At 44.9% G+C, this 16286-nt stretch overlaps 1 protein-coding gene across 1 annotated transcript in view; it reads left to right on the top strand.

Moving 5' to 3' along the window:
- Positions 1-16286, top strand: part of LOC144495135 (prominin-1-A-like) — a 160992-nt gene that overhangs the window by 57595 nt on the left and 87111 nt on the right. Inside the window, exons 3-4 of the mRNA XM_078215086.1 lie at positions 2025-2051; positions 3304-3509. Coding sequence (XP_078071212.1) covers positions 2025-2051; positions 3304-3509 — 233 coding nt within the window. The remainder of the gene's footprint in view (positions 1-2024; positions 2052-3303; positions 3510-16286) is intronic.

Genomic DNA, 16286 nt, shown 5'->3' with positions numbered 1-16286 from the left:
CAACGTTTAGGGCCTTGGACAGTGGGAAAGGTGGTGGTAAATGGGCAGGTGTTGTATCTCCTATATTTGCATGAGAAGATTTCTTGAGAAGAACAGGGGGTGTTGATTGTGACAGAGAATTGGATTTGGGTGTTGTGGTATGCTGAGAGAGGAGGAGAAGATGTGTTTGGTGGTGGCATCATACAGGGAGTGATGGAAATGGCAGTGATTGATCCATTGAATACAAAGGTTGGTGAAGTGGATGGTGAGAGCAAGAGAAAACCTATCATGCTGTAAGAGAGCTGGGGATTGCTGAGAGTGCAGGGAATAGGAAGGTCAAAAGCATTGTGAGCCGTGGTGGGATGGGGAATCCTCAGTTGAGGAAAAAGAAGGGTATTCTGGAAGCACGAGCATGGAAGGTGCATTGTCAGAACATATGTGACAGTGAGAGGAAATGCAGTCAAGGAAGCTGTGGGAGTCAGTGGGCCTATAGTGAATTTTGGTAGATAGCCTGTCCCCAGAAATGAAGCGAGAGAGACCTAGGAAGGAAAGAGTAGAGTTTGTGATGGACTGTGTGAAGGTGAGAGAAGGATGTCAATTCAGAACAATGGCCACGATTCTCCCATCGCGACCCGCAACTTTTCTGGCAAGTCGCGGTGGGAGATGCGTGTTGCTGGCCTTGTAGCAGGATTTGCGCATGCGCCGGGAATGGATGTGCATCTACCATAGCCGGCAAACAGTCGCCGGTCAGACCGGGAAACCGGAGGGAAGGCAGGTAAGTCATTTGAATGTGTTTTAAATGCATTTTAAATATGTTTAGCAGTTCATTATTGGGAACATTCAGGTCCCGATTGAATCTCCCACCCCGCCAGGAGTACTTCATTCCAGTGGGGTTTAGAGTAGCTCCCCACGTTCGGGGAACTAGCGGGAGACCCCGCCGGAATGAAGTGGGGGCAATCAGGGCCCCCCAGGGGGTCGGGCAGTGGGGGGCGGGGGGGGGGTGCCTCCTGGGCATGGGCACCCTGGCAATGCCAGCCTGTGCCCCCTAGCACTGCCCAAGGGGCAAAGTGCCCATGCCCAGGGCACACCTTGGCACTGCGCATCGGGCATTGCCAATGGGGTGTTGCGGAATGTTGAGAGAAGAGGAGAAGATGTGTGTGGTGGTGGCCTACTGTGGGCGGGCCTAGGGGCAATCGGTGGGAGTGGGAGGGTCCTGCTGCCACTCTGCAGATGTGATCGTGATGGGATCGCTCTGGGCTGGAGGGAGGGAGGGTAGCGATTTGGGGGGGGTGGGGGGGGGAGGTGGGTGCTCTGGTGGGTGAGGGAGGGGTGGTGTCTGACCCCGGGGGGGGGGGGGGGGGGGGGGAGTCAGCGGGAGAGGGGCTCTGCTGGGGTGAGGGGGATGGGGGGATCGCCACTGCTGGGTGCGGGGGGCTGGACATCAGGGCGCTCTGGGACTTGTGGGGGGTGGTGGGGGGGGTTCAGGGCTGGCCGAGGAATTGTTGTGAGGGTTGCAATCGGGCCTTGTGGGGGGGCTGGAGGGCAGCACTGCAGGGATCTCGAGCTGGCCAGCAAACGAGGAGTCTGACAGATCGGGACCACTTCGCATGCGCAGATTTCCAAAACTGTCAAACTCTGGTGGGAATAGGCCCCACCCCCCTGGATTTTTCATGATATTCACAATTGGGACCTCTGCAGTGCAGAGTGCGGAGATTCGGGTGAGAAGCGGAACTGTCAAAACAGTTGGGATTTAGAACAGTTTTCCTGAAAATTTAGCACTTTTGGGAGAATAGCGGCCAATGTTTGTGAAAATTGTAGAAATTTACTTGTTTCGTGATGGTCCAGTTTAGCAATGGTGTTTGCTGCTCATTACATTGCCTTGAGATTGTGTTTCTATGAAACAATAAGCTTTTATTTTGAGCTGAATTTATTTATGATTATTTTGTTATAGCACCATTTCAAGCACTTATGATGATTTTGCTGATTTGTTTTTATTTTTCATGCATCATTACATTTGTTTACATGCATCTGCTTTGGCTCCCCAGCCAGAAAATGTTGTTCTGACTCTACAGGTACATTTATAACTTCTGAATTATTCTTAGAGAGTGATCCCTCACTTTTTGATAAGATTATTTTTAAAATCAAGGCGCTCTGATGCAAAGCTGTTTTTAAAACCAAATGATCTGGCTATTCTACTTTTAGGTTGATACAAATTATTGATTTTTAAGGTTGAATAGGCAAGCTAAAATAAACCTCATCCATACTAACCATTGTTATGGATCGCGAGAGCAGGCAGGTAACCTGATTTGAGGCTTTTCAATATTTTTGTGAATTAGATAGAACATAAGTGAGCTGTGCAATCAGATCTCTCCAAAAAAGGTTCAATTTTTCAAATCTAATGCTCGTTGGAGCATTTGAAAATGCAGCTTTGATTCGTCTAAATGGTATTTTGACTTAAACAGTTAAATTATCAGGACAGGGGCATAGGTTGACTTGTACACCCCTGAGTTTGGAAGTTTGAGGGATAATCTAATCTGTGTTTAAAATTATAAAGAGCCTTGTTGAGTTAAGAGAAAAACAAACAAACAAACAAACTTTAGAAATAGCAACAGGAATAAGTCATTTTGCCACCAAAGCCAGCTATAACTCTCCCCAACGCCTTTCCATTAACTGAGAAGCCCTGCCCTGGTCTGATCTACCAAAATGCATCACCTTGCATTTATTTAAATTAAACTCCATCTGCCATTCATCAGCCTGTGGCCCGATCAAAATCTTGTTGCAATCCTAGATAACCTTCTTCACTGTCCACGATGCCACCAATCTTGGTGTCATCTGCAAACTAATTAACCATGCCTCCTAAATTCTCATCCAAATAATTAATATAAATGACAAATAACAGTGGACCCAGCACCGATCCCTGAGGCACACTGCTGGTCACAGGCCTCCAGTTTGAAAAACAACCCTGTACAACCACCCTCTGGCTTCTGTCAAGCCAATTTTGTATCCAATTGGCTACCTCACACCGGATCCTGTGAGATTTAATCTTATACAACAACCCACCATGCAGTAACTTGTCAAAGGCTTTGCTAACTGTATAATGTTGAATAACTTCTCTTTTGCTTAATAAAAGATGGATATTTTAATATTGACACAAATAATTCAAAATGCTGAATGTAACAGCACCCTGCAATTCTTGTGTGTACAATATTTAATGTATTATCTGACTCCCACCCTATAGCACTTCCAAGTTTTATATGTCAGCATTTGGGGGAAATTTATCAATATTGTATTTGAAATCTGTTAAATATTTTTCTTTTGAAACAGATAATATACTATGAGATTGGTTTCATCATCTGTGCAACTCTGGGAATTGTGTTTATTCTTCTCATGCCTGTTTTGGGCCTGTGTTTCTGCATGTGTCGCTGCTGTGACAACTGTGGAGGGGAGCTGCATCAACGACAGAGGAAAAATGCAGATTGTAGAAGAAGCTGCTTTGCGACAACCCTGTTAATTGTTACCATAATTATAACGTAAGTTCCAACAGTAACACACCTACTTGCAAATGTTTAAATTTTCATTGCTAACAGTTACAAGTACTTGTTTTGAAAGAAAATCCACATTGAAATAACTAATATTGTCTTGTGCTCGTATTGTTTTTTTCTCACTTGTTTTTTTTAAGTTTTCATTTGCTTCGTGCTGAAACTCTTTCCAGTGTCACTATCAAGATAAACAAGATGCTGAGTAAAGCTCTGTCTTGCCCCAGAGGAGTGCATAACTACAACGTGACAGGTTTTCTGTTTATCCCCTCAGTTAAACTAAGGCTTCTTTAAGTAATATTTCTAATTAATGCCAAATTAATGGGTGTTGTTCTGTGAGCGAATGTCCACTGAAACTGGATTAGGGTTTCTAAACAATTTGGCCTGAATTTGAACCCCCTCATAGGTGAAAGCCCTTTTGTGACACTCCGCTCTGTACCACTTGTACTTTCAAAACAGGCATCAGTGCTGTGGTCTGAGCTATAATTTGCATCTATATTAATGAGGGGACCAAGTATATCATAGCCAAACTTGCTGAAGATACAAAGATCGATAGGTAAGCAAATTGTGAAGGGCACCAAGTAGTAAAGGGCTCATGAGAAAACCATTAATTTTCTGAAGTTCAAAAATGACATCACTTTATTTGTGAAACTTACGTGAAGGAAAGATCTGTTTACTGAATATTGTTATGAATATAGTACCTGTTTTGAAGTGCCTGTTTTGAAGATATATTCCATAATGTAAAGTTTCATCTAATTTATGGTCAGCTGTTATAACAGCCTAGATCTTTAATGACCTGGCATTATTCCTCTTGCATGCAAAATTCTGCAACTAAATTATAACTCCCCTTTTGACATTGGAAACGTTTAGGAAAATTTCACGACCTGTGTCAGTAGTTTCCTTTTGCTTATTAATCACATTTGTCTGTAATAGCACCAGTGGCTTCAGCCATAGTACATTTATTTATATAATATATACATACTGAAACCAGATGAAGATTACCAACATGAAATTGTAATGCTTTGTTCATTACATGGTTTTACATTTTTGTTTTTGTAAAGCTGCATATTATCCAATTTAGTAATAATGCCAAGGGAGATATTTATCTTTCCAGATGAGAAATGCCTTCAGGTCCAGACATGTTTATCTCCATTTCAATCATATACATTCAACAATTTATCCATCATTGCTGTCACCTTAATGTCATCCAAATTCTATTCCACTAGATGAATAAAAGGGGGGTGTCAAAGCTAGATCCTTGGAAATGCTCATGAGGTGATGGTCGAGCAGGGGGTAAGAGAGAAAGAGAAGCAAATTGCAGTGAGTAGGACAATGCAACCAAAGCATCCTCAGCATTGTTCAACCCTGACTGGGGAGAAGTGTGCATCAGATCAGGATCACTGTGAAGCAAATCCAGGTCAGGATCACTGTGAAACAGACTGGGAGGAGTGTGCAAAAAAAACTGGATAAAAGCTATTTACTGCAGATGCTGGAATCTGAAACCAAAAGAGAAAATGCTGGAAAATCTCAGCAGGTCTGGCAGCATCTGTAAGGAGAGAAAAGAGCTTTCGTTTTGAGTCCAGATGATCCTTTGTCAAAGCTTTGACAAAGGGTCATCTGGACTTGAAACGTCAGCTCTTTTATCTCCTTACAGATTCTGCCAGAACTGCTGAGATTTTCCAGCATTTTCTCTTATGGGAGGAGGGAGCAACAGGTCAGGATCACCGTAAAGCAGACTGGGAGGAGCGTGCAGCAGGTAAGGATCACTGTGAAGCAAATCCAGGTCAAGATCACTGAAGCAGACCAGGAGTGTGCAGCAGGCCAGGATCACTGTGAAGCAGACCGGGAGGAGTGTGCAACAGGTCAGGATCACTGTGAAGCAGACCAGGAGTGTGCAGCAGGTCAGGATCACTGTGAAGCAGACCAGGAGTGTGCAGCAGGTCAGGATCACTGTGAAGCAGACCGGGAGTGTGCAACAGGTCAGGATCACTGTGAAGCAGACCGGGAGTGTGCAGCAGGTCAGGATCACTGTGAAGCAGACCAGGAGTGTGCAGCAGGTCAGGATCACTGTGAAGCAGACCGGGAGGAAGGCGCAGCAGGTCATGGTCACTGAAACAGACTGGGAGGAGTGTACAGCAGGTCGTGATCACTGTGAAGCCGACCGGGAGGAGTGTGCAGCATGGCAGGATCACTGTGCAGCAAATCCAGGTCAGGATCACTGTGAAACAGACCGGGAGGAGTGTGAAGCAGGTCAGGATCACTGTGAAGCAGACCGGGAGTGTGCAGCAGGTCAGGATCACTGTGAAGCAGACCAGGAGTGTGCAGCAGGTCAGGATCACTGTGAAGCAGACCGGGAGTGTGCAGCAGGTCAGGATCACTGTGAAGCAGACCAGGAGTGTGCAGCATGGCAGGATCACTGTGAAGCAGACTGGGAGTGTGCAGCAGGTCAGGATCACTGTGAAGCAGACCGGGAGTGTGCAGCAGGTCAGGATCACTGTGAAGCAGACCAGGAGTGTGCAGCATGGCAGGATCACTGTGCAGCAAATCCAGGTCAGGATCACTGTGAAACAGACCGGGAGGAGTGTGAAGCAGGTCAGGATCACTGTGAAGCAGATCCAAGACAGGAGCGAGATATGAACTCGATGGGTTGGAGCCACCCTGCCTTTCCTAGGGTGCAAATGTCAGTTGCAAATGGGTCACAGGTTCAAAGTGAGAGGGAGATGTGCAGGGGAAGTTTTTCACGCAGCGAGTGGTGGGTGCCTGGAATGCTCTGCCAGAGGAGATGGTGGAAGCAGGCACATTAACAATTAAGAGACATCTGGATGGGTACATGAATAGGGAGAGAATAGAGGGATATGGACTGAATAAGGGCAAAAGGTTTTTTTTTAGTTAGGGCATCATGATCAGCACAGGCTTGGAGGTCAGAAGGGCCAGTTCCTGTGCTGTACTTTTCTTTGTTCTCCCCAGTGAAACTGACACCTCCTGTCAATTCGAGTACTTCAAAGGGGTCTGCTCACACCTGGTACCTCTGAGAAAGCAAGGACAATTCCTTCTGGACTGTTGTGATTTTGAAGGCTCCCAGGTGTTCAGGAGGCATGGATATAATGTGACCAGGCCGTTTCACAGGTTTTGCAGAACACAGGAATAAAGATTTTTAATTGAAAAATCACCATGCTAGGAGTGATCTCCACAGTTCCCAGGGGAAGAAGGGGAAGTTGAACCATGAGAAACCCATCCCAGGGGAGAGTCCTGCGGTCCCCCCCCTCCCCCGCAGCCTGAGCCCACCCAGGTCCATGGGGGGGGAACCTTCCCTCTGCAACCTAGCAGTGGCAGAGAGGTACATGCGCACAGAACTTACCGCCGTGTCCCCCACCTCCAGGGCGCCTGGTTCATGCTTGTCAGGACCTGCACTAATTGGTGCCCATTGGACTTCCTGCTTTGGGTTGGGAGGGTGGCCATGGAAGCATAACGGAAGGCCACAGCAACCAGCCTCAAACCCAAATTATAGGTGAATGAATTTTAATAAGTGTTCATCAGGTTCCCGCCTGCTCTGGGAGAGAACCTAAGAACCTAATCAGGGCTGGCGATACTCACAATGGGTTGGACACCTTGCGAGCCCCCCCCCCCCCCCGGGTGTGGCCTCAGCGGGAATGTTGCATTCAGATCAGATTCAGATTTTTTGACAGCATCCTCGTAATCACCATTACAAACTGCACATTAAGTATTCTAGCCGTACATTTCTCCCCATATACAACTCTTTGTCTCTAATAGGTCCATGCCATCTCTTAATACCTGCTTTCTATTTTTGTAAGAGTTTTAACAACACCAGGTTAAAGTCCAACAGGTTTATTTGGTAGCAAATGCCATTAGCTTTCGGAGCGCTGCTCCTTCAGTAGAAGACATGGGGTGGGGGGGTGCGTGGGCGAAAAGCGTGGGAGGGATACTAAGTGAATCGCTCTTGCAGAGAGCCAGAACATGGCTATAAACATTCTATGCTACTGAGATTGGTGGATGCCAGTGTTGTAGTTGTACTGGAATAGCTTCACGAAGTGCATCATTAGATCTGAGATATAGGCTTCAGGGCTACAGCTAGGAATGATGTTATGGTCCATATCCTTTGCTGTATCTTCTTCCTTCAGCCCTTTTCTGATATTACATGGAGTGAATATAATTATCTGATACTGGGGACCTTGGAAGAAGGCTGAGATGAATTATCTACTTAGTACTTCTGTCTGAAGATGGTTGCATATGCTTCAGTCTTGTTATATCCACTACGCCAAGCTCTGCTTGCCCATCATTCTGCCCTTGCTGACCTGTATTAGCACTGTTTCTCCTCCTTTCTTGATTTCAATTTTTTTAATTAATTCATGGGATGTGGGCATTATTGGCTAGACCAGCATTCATTGCTCATCCCTAATTGCCCCTGAGGTGGTGGTGAACTGCCTTCTTGAACCACTGCAGTCTGTGTGGTGTAGGTAGACCCACAGTGCTGTTGGAGAGGGTGTTCTGGTCTTGAGTTTAATATTCTAACTTTTTTGTGCATGTCCACCCATGATGTTATCCTTGTTTCTCTATGCTTCTCATGTTATTAACAGGCTACCAACACCCAACCAGCTTCTCTGATTCTAGCCTTCATGGTATACCCTCCTCTTGCATCTCTCAATTCGTGACAGTGCTATTAGCTGCCTAGTTCTAGTGATCTCAAATTCCCTCAAACTTTTCCAGCACACCATACCTCCCTTGCCCAACCCCCATCCCTGCACCTCCCCTTTTATCTAAGACTCTCTTAAAATTCACTTTGACCAAGCTTTTGATCACTCCTAACCTTTTTCTTTTGATGGGGGAGTTGGTGTGTGATGAGAGCTAGATGTATTGTGTTCTGTGTTTCACAGTAGCAGCTGATGTTGAGGAAGTGGTGATGATAAATTGCACGTTGTTTCATGCTGTTAATGTGGGAAGGAAGCTGCATGTTTGATTTTAAATAAATCAGGAAAGATGGTAATTGCATAACTATTTAGCAAATTTAATGTTTCTTTTGATAATGTGTAAAAGAATAACATGACGCCAACCCAAAAGTAGAATGCATTCAGAGCATGAGATGCAAGTATGCTTTCTGTAATAAGCAAAGTTATTGCTACAATATAATAGCTTAAAGCAGAATACATGGGAATTCTTTCTATGAAAGAACCTTTGTGTTCTTTTACATTTCTCTGTTCTTCAAAGACCCTTTGTTCTGTTGTGATAATGCAGATGACCTTGAAAGCCTGTGGATACAGTCTTCCTTCGCTTTACAAAACATGAACAAAGGGGTCTTTCTAAGAATTTAGAAGTGATTATGATTTGCCTAATTTAAATCTCTTCACTAGACAGTCATTGAATTAATAATGTGGGCACTGTTACCATCCATTTATATCCAACTATTGGTTTGCTTAGACAAAGAAGTTCAGTAACATATTCAAAAACATTCATTTTAATGCTGATGCTGTGAGCATTGAACTAGAAGTGCAAAACTAACAGTAAGTTCAGAAGATGAGATAAATGTAACTAGATAAACTGTCCTGTGATAGAAAAGATCAATATATTATTCTGGAACAATTATGTGCATGCATTTGCCATTCTTGTTTTAGCATTAATGCCAAAATTAGCTCCATAGGATATCTGATAATTTAAATAGTATACATTGTACTGTGTGGCCCAGGAAATGCATATTTAAACATAAACATGCATTTGGTAAACTGCAATTTTTTCAGTGAACACATATGCAGGCTCAATTATTTTAATTTATTTGAACGATTGCATAAAACTACTGTTATGTTTGCAAATACTTTTAAATTGTATTGCTTGAAGTAAGAATCAAATTCAATTATTTGTTATAAACAAGACTAATAATTTCCTCATTGTAGTGCTGAACTAGAGCTCTTACCTTGTTTATGGATGGCACTCAGTAGAGCAGCTTTGAGTGATAGGCCTGTATGATTGATTGTTCGAAAGGGAAAAGAGAGAAGAAAGCCTTTCTTGTGCTATGCCTCGTTATTACCATGGTAATAACTTCTCGGCTGCTTGGACACTCGAGCCATTTCACACCACTTGAGCAATTGCTGCATGAAGACTACTGGTATGGGGCTGTGCAGTAGATTTTTTTTAACCAGTTTTGACCCAGGTGAGCCAATAACCATACCCATACGATGCCTATTTAACTTGGCAGTGCAGTGTGATCCATTCTGCCAAAAGTATTTTGGAAATGTGAGATAATTGCCTGTCCTATTTTTAAGTAAACTGAAAATGCATATTACAGAAATACGTGCCATCTACATCGGGTTATGTTGCAAAATACCTTGTTTTCAACTACAGGAGCAGGATAGGCAATTACTACCTATGTGTCCTTAGCAAGGTGAAAGTAGCACTGAGATAGTTTAAGAAGGTTGTTGTTGCTGTAATATGCCTTTGTGGGATAGCAGCACGCCGTCATTTAGAGGGAAATGTCACTTTATCATTGTTCACCTGGAATAAAGCTGGTTAAAAAACATTTCACTTTGTCCAGAGCCGAACATATCACAACTCTGTAGTTCAGATGTACTTGCGCTTTCTGTCCATATATATCTGTTCAAATGTGTCTTGAAAGAATAAATGAAGACACGATGTATTTGCACAATCCCTTATGAGCGGTTGGTGCCTTTATATCGTTATAACACACACAACCCTGGTGTGCAGCAGTGGTTCCTTCTAAATTATATAGTGCTTACCCTCACAGCAAGATTAATTACAGGTACAACATGATGAACAGTCTTTGATTGTACTACATGGTGTAAGACAACCCTTTATGTTCTGGTCAGACTACAGTGGAGTTGCAGTATTAGAGTGTGTTGAAATGCAGTGTGGTGACTGCACAGAAGTGCTTTGATGACACAGTGCAGAGATTATGCCCAAACCAAATGCTGATAAGCAGACTGATCCCTCATGATGAGTAATGCGGCACGTTGAGAAGACCAGCACCGGGTTAGCTCAGTCGGGAAAGGCAAATGATGAAGGTGTGGGTAGGATTGATGGCGAAAATTCATAAAAGTTGGGCCAGAGAAGGTTGTGATTGTAAGGGACTGACGTTCAGAAAAGTGTGCAAAAGCAGCTACAGCTGACTCATCCCAGATACGACCGGAGAAAGAAGGTCCATGGGATATTGTCAAAATGTCCACAAATTCCCCAGTCTGAATTAGGTTGCAGCTGACCTACCTCAAAATGTTTAAACAGCGTACACTGTGCTACGGTTTCTTGATTCAGATCCATCTGAACCAGAAAAGCAAACCATAAAGATTTGGCTTGGGAATTGGGAATGAAGGTCTACACTGGTTGAATATGTCAGGATTAACAGCAGAAGAGCTCAAGATATGGACTACATTCAAAGATCGGTTCTGTATCAGGTTAAACTTCTGTATTTATTGACTAGAGTTCATGCCATTTTGACAACAGCCTGCAGAATCCATAGACCACTTCATCAAGAGATGCAGAGAAGAGTATCCACTGTGATTTTTTTTTGGATGCAGAATTGTTGAGTTGGTGATCACATCCACTCCCATGGAAGCATTCGCGAAAGATCCAAAACTATAGCATCAAAGACCTACACGAGGATGGACATAAGTATGAAGTGATCCTCGCAAGTTGATGATACTTGCAGGTCCTAAGTACAATTGCAATTGTTGATGCACTCACTAGAACACTCAAAACCAGCAAACCATGTGGAAAATGTGGCCTTCTGTAGGCATCAAGGAAATATTCAACATTTCTCCAGTTCTGCAAAGCATGTGACAAGGCCATTGGCAGGTGCAGTGCACTAAAGCAAAGGCTGATTCAGCTACAAAGGGCCGTGCACTGATCCAAACAGTCTGTACACAATGAGTACCCTCAGAAGTAAGAAGGACTATCCAGTATCTTGTCAGAAAAATTTGTGATTGACGAACCAGAAAATGATGATGATGTGCACAGCAAGACGATGAGTGGTGACACACATTTCACACTGTCAGTCTCGTAGAAAACATACATGCCATTATCCTACCAGAAGAATTTGCCAAGATTAAAATGGTCTGCCCCAAGAAAGTTGGCAACTACTTGTTGTTCTCAGGGACCCAAGTGCCAGCGTACTACCCTTGTGAATTGTCAAAGACATGTATCCACAGACATGGAATATGATGGCGAAATCTACTACCGTGTATCCAATGGTCAATAATTCCATTTGTAGGATTCATCGTCCTGGTGTGCAAATAAAATCAATTCTCCTGGGTGCCACAGATGATCTACATCATGGAGACGAAAGGCCCAGCAATCACAGGTTTGCCAGCATATTGTAACCTTTCACTGGACAATCCAGAGAGGCAGTCAGACCTTACACAGCAGATCAATCAACCTTAGAAACTACTCCTATCACCTCAGCTTATGACTTAATATTGAAATATCCAGAATATTTTGACAAAATTGGCAGTTTCAAGGGAACTGCAATATTACACTTGCAAGAGAATGCAAGTCCATCGGTTGATCTGGTACACCTTGCACTATACAAATGCCAGTAGCTATAAAACAAAATGGTGAGAGAATCCAAACGACAGAAAATGGCAGACCATTCAAAGATCCTTTGGCCTCGGGCAGGATTTTCCAGTTTTGGGGTGAGCGTGGCCAGAAAATCCCGCCCTGGGTGTCCTGGACTAAGTTTGCGCATAGTACCAAACAGGAAGTTATACTTTCAAATCTTACTGAGTAATATATGACTGGGGTAGGATTGATAACTATATTGTCTGAGGTACATGGTGGGGAATTGCAAAGATGCACTTTCTCCATTAGTATCACAAAAAGGTTTGATTTGATTTATTATTGTCACATGTATTAACAGACAGTAAAAAATATTGTTTCTTGCATGCTATACAAACAAAACATACCGTTCATAGAGAAGGAAACGAGAGAGTGCAGAATGTAGTGTCACAGTCATAGCTAGGATGTAGAGAAAGATCCACTTAATGCAAGGTAAGTCCATTCAAAAGTCTTGACAGCAGCAAGGAAGAAGCTGTTCATGAGTCGGTTGGTACGTGACCTCAGACTTTTGTATCTTTTTCCCGATGGAAGAAGGTGGAAGAGAGAATGTCCAGGGTGCGTGGGGTCCTTAATTATGCTGGCTGCTTTGCCGAGGCAGCGGGAAGTGTAGATAGAGTCGATGGATGGGAGGCTGGTTTGCGTGATGGATTGGGCTGCATTCATGACCTTTTCTAGTTCCTTGCGGTCTTGAGCAGAGCAGGAGCCATACAAAGCTGTGATACAACCAGAAAGAATGCTTTCTATGGTGCATCTGTAAATGTTGGTGAGAATTGTAGCTGACATGCCAAATTTCCTTAGTCTTCTGAGAAAGTAGAGGCGTCGGTGGGCTTTCTTAACTATAGTGTCGGTATGGGGGGACCAGAACAGGTTGTTGGTGATCTGGACACCTAAAAACATGAAGCTCTCAACCCTTTCTACTTCGTCCCCGTTGACATAGACAGGGGCATGTTCTCCTTTACGCTTCTGAAGTCGGTTAGGAAGGGTAAAGGTCACGTATCAAAGAGTACCCCGGTGGTTGTCCCCCTTAACAGTAAGGGATGGTGTTAGACGGGAGAGAGGAGGGGAGAGAGCAGTCAGTGATGGTATCCCCTGTGGTTGTCCCCCTCCAAAATTAGTATACCATTTTGGATACTGTGGGGGGGGGGGGGGGCCACGATGACCAGGTCACTGACACGGAATCGGGCTCTGTGGCTCAGATGGGAAAGAGGGGAACCAGGAGAGCAATAGTAGGGGGGGATGAAATGGTTAGAGGCACAGAAAGGCGGTTCTGTGGGCGTGAACGAGACTCCAGGATGGTAGTCTGCCTCCCTGGTGCCGGGGTCCTGGATGTCTCTGAGCGGGTAGGAAGCATCCTAAAAAAGACGGGTAACCAGACAGATGTCATTGTCCACATTGGTGCAAATGACATAGGCAGAAAGAGCAGAGGGGTCCTGCGAGAGCAATTCAGGGAGTTGGGTAGTAGGCTAAAAAGCAGGGCCTCTAGGGTAGCGATCTCTGGACTACTCCCAGTGCCACAAGCTAGTGAGGCTTGGAACAGGGAGACTGCACAGCTGAACGCGTGGCTAAAGGACTGGTGCAGGAGCGAGGGTTTCGAAGTCGTAGATCACTGGGAAGTCTTCAAGAGAGGATGGTACCTGTACAAGAAGGACGGGTTGCACCTAAACTGGAGGGGTACGAATATCCTAGCTGGGAGTTTTGCTAGTGTGGTTCGGGTGGGTTTAAACTAATGTGGCAGGGGGGTGGGGATCAGAACAATAGGTCAATAAGCATAGAGGCTGGGGACAAGGTTGGGGCCAAGACAAGGCTATCTAAGAGGAAGAGCATTCTGGGGGAGGATGACCTCAGTGGGCCTGGAGGTCTGGAGTGCATCTGCTTCAATGCAAGGACCGTCATGGGCAAGACAGACGAGCTTAGAGCCTTAATGCTTGCGCGGAACTTGGATGTGGTTGCAGTGACGGAGACTTAGTTAAAAGGAGAGGACTGGCAGCTGAATATTCCGGGGTACAAGTGTTTTAGGTGAGACAGAGGAGGGGGGAGGAGAGGTGGGGGAGTAGCAATGCTGGTTAGGGAGCATATTACAGCGGTAGAGAGGGTGGACAATATGGAAGGGTCAGGTAATGAGTCACTGTGGGTGGAGCTCAGAAACAGGAAGGGCGCAGTCACTATGCTGGGGGTATACTACAGGTCTCCCAACAGCCCACGGGAAGTTGAGGAACGGATATGTAAGGAGATTCTGGACAGGTGCAGAAAAAATAGGGTTGTTGTAGTGGGAGACTTTAATTTCCCTCACATAGACTGGAAATCGCTTAGGGCTGGGGGCCTGGACGGGGAAGAATTTATAAAATGTGTACAGGAAGACTCTTTGGAACAATATGTTGACAGTCCAACTAGAGAGGGGGCAATACTGGACCTAGTACTGGGGGAATGAGCCCGGTCAAGTCATCAAAGGTGCAGTAGGGGAACATGTGGCAAATAGTGATCTCTATTCTGTAAACTTTAGGATAGTAATGGAAAAAGATGAGTGTTGTCCTATGGGTAAGGTGCTGAATTGGGGGAAGGCTAACTACTGCCGGATTAGGCAGGATTTGATGGCTGTTGATTGGGAGAGGCTGTTCGAGGGTAAATCCACATCTGGCATGTGGGAGTCTTTTAAGGAACAGTTGATAGGACTGCAGGACAGGCATGTGCCTGTAAAGAGGAAGGATAGGGCGGCACGGTAGCACAGTGGTTAGCACTGCTGCTTCACAGCTCCAGGGACCTGGGTTCGAATCCTGGCTCGGGTCGCTGTCTGTGTGGAGTTTGCACATTCTCCCCGTGTCTGCGTGGGTTTCCTCCGGGTGCTCCGGTTTCCTCCCACAGTCCAAAGATGTGCGGGCTAGGTTGATTGGCCATTCTAAATTGCCCCTTAGTGTCCCGGGATGCATAGGTTAGAGGGGTTAGTGGGTACATATGTGGGGATTATGTGGATAGGGCCTGGGTAGGATTGTGGTTGGTGCAGACTCGATAGGCCGAATGGCCTCTTTCTGCACTGTAGGATTCTATGTTAGGAAAGGTAGGATTTGGGAGCTGTGGATAACCAGTGAAATTGTGGGTCTAATCAAAAAGAAAGAAGAGGCATACATGAGGTCCAGGCAGCTAAAAACAGATGGAGCACTGGAGGAATACAGAGAAAGTAGAAAAGAACTCAAACAGGGACTTCGAAGGGCAAAAAGGGGTCACGAAATGTCCTTAGCAGACAGGATTAAGGAGAATCCTAAGGCATTTTATACATACGTTAGGAACAAGAGTGTTGTTAGGGAAAGAATCGGACCTCTCGGGGACAAAGGAGGGGAATTATGCTCAACCAAAGGAAGTAGGTGAGATCCTAAACGAATACTTTGCATCAGTATTCACAAAGGAGAGGGACATGTTGACTGGTAGTGTCTCAGAGAGATGTGTTGACCCGTTAGAAAAAATCTCAATTACAAGGGAGGAAGTGTTAGGTTTTTTAGGAAACATTAAGACAGACAAATCCCCAGGGCCGAATGGCATCTATCCGAGACTCAGGGAGGCGAGAGATGCAATTGCTGGACCTCTAACAAAAATCTTTGTTTCTTCACTGGACACAGGTGAGGTGAACACAGTAAGAGTTTTAACAACACCAGGTTAAAGTCCAACAGGTTTATTTGGTAGTAAATACCATTAGCTTTCTGAGCGCTGCTCCTTCGTCAGATGGAGTGGAAACGCCGGCATCTCCACAGGTGAGGTCCCAGAGGATTGGAGGATAGCAAATGTGGTCCCGTTATTTAAGAAGGGTAGCAAGGATAACCCGGGTAATTATAGGCCGGTGAGCTTGACATCTGTGGGTAGGGAAGTTGTTGGAGAAGATTCTTAGAGATAGGATATATGCGCATTTAGAACTGAATAATCTCATTAGCAATAGACAGCATGGTTTTGTACGAGGGAGGTCATGCCTCACAAATTTGGTTGAGTTTTTTGAGGAGGTGACAAAAACGATTGACGAGGGAAGGGCCGTGGATGTAGTCTATATGGATTTTAGTAAAACGTTTGACAAGGTCCCTCATGGCAGGCTGGTGCAAAAGGTCAAATCTCACGGGATAAAAGGTGAGCTAGCTAGATGGGTGGAGAACTGGCTTAGCCATAGAAGACAGAGGGTAACAGTGGAGGGGTCTTTTTCCGGTTGGAAGTCTGTGACTA

This window comes from Mustelus asterias, chromosome 1 (assembly GCF_964213995.1).
Source record: "Mustelus asterias chromosome 1, sMusAst1.hap1.1, whole genome shotgun sequence".
NCBI classification, from domain to species: domain Eukaryota; kingdom Metazoa; phylum Chordata; class Chondrichthyes; order Carcharhiniformes; family Triakidae; genus Mustelus; species Mustelus asterias.
The sequence above is the reverse complement of the archived record's forward strand: the minus strand, read 5'-3'. Positions and strand labels throughout refer to the sequence as shown.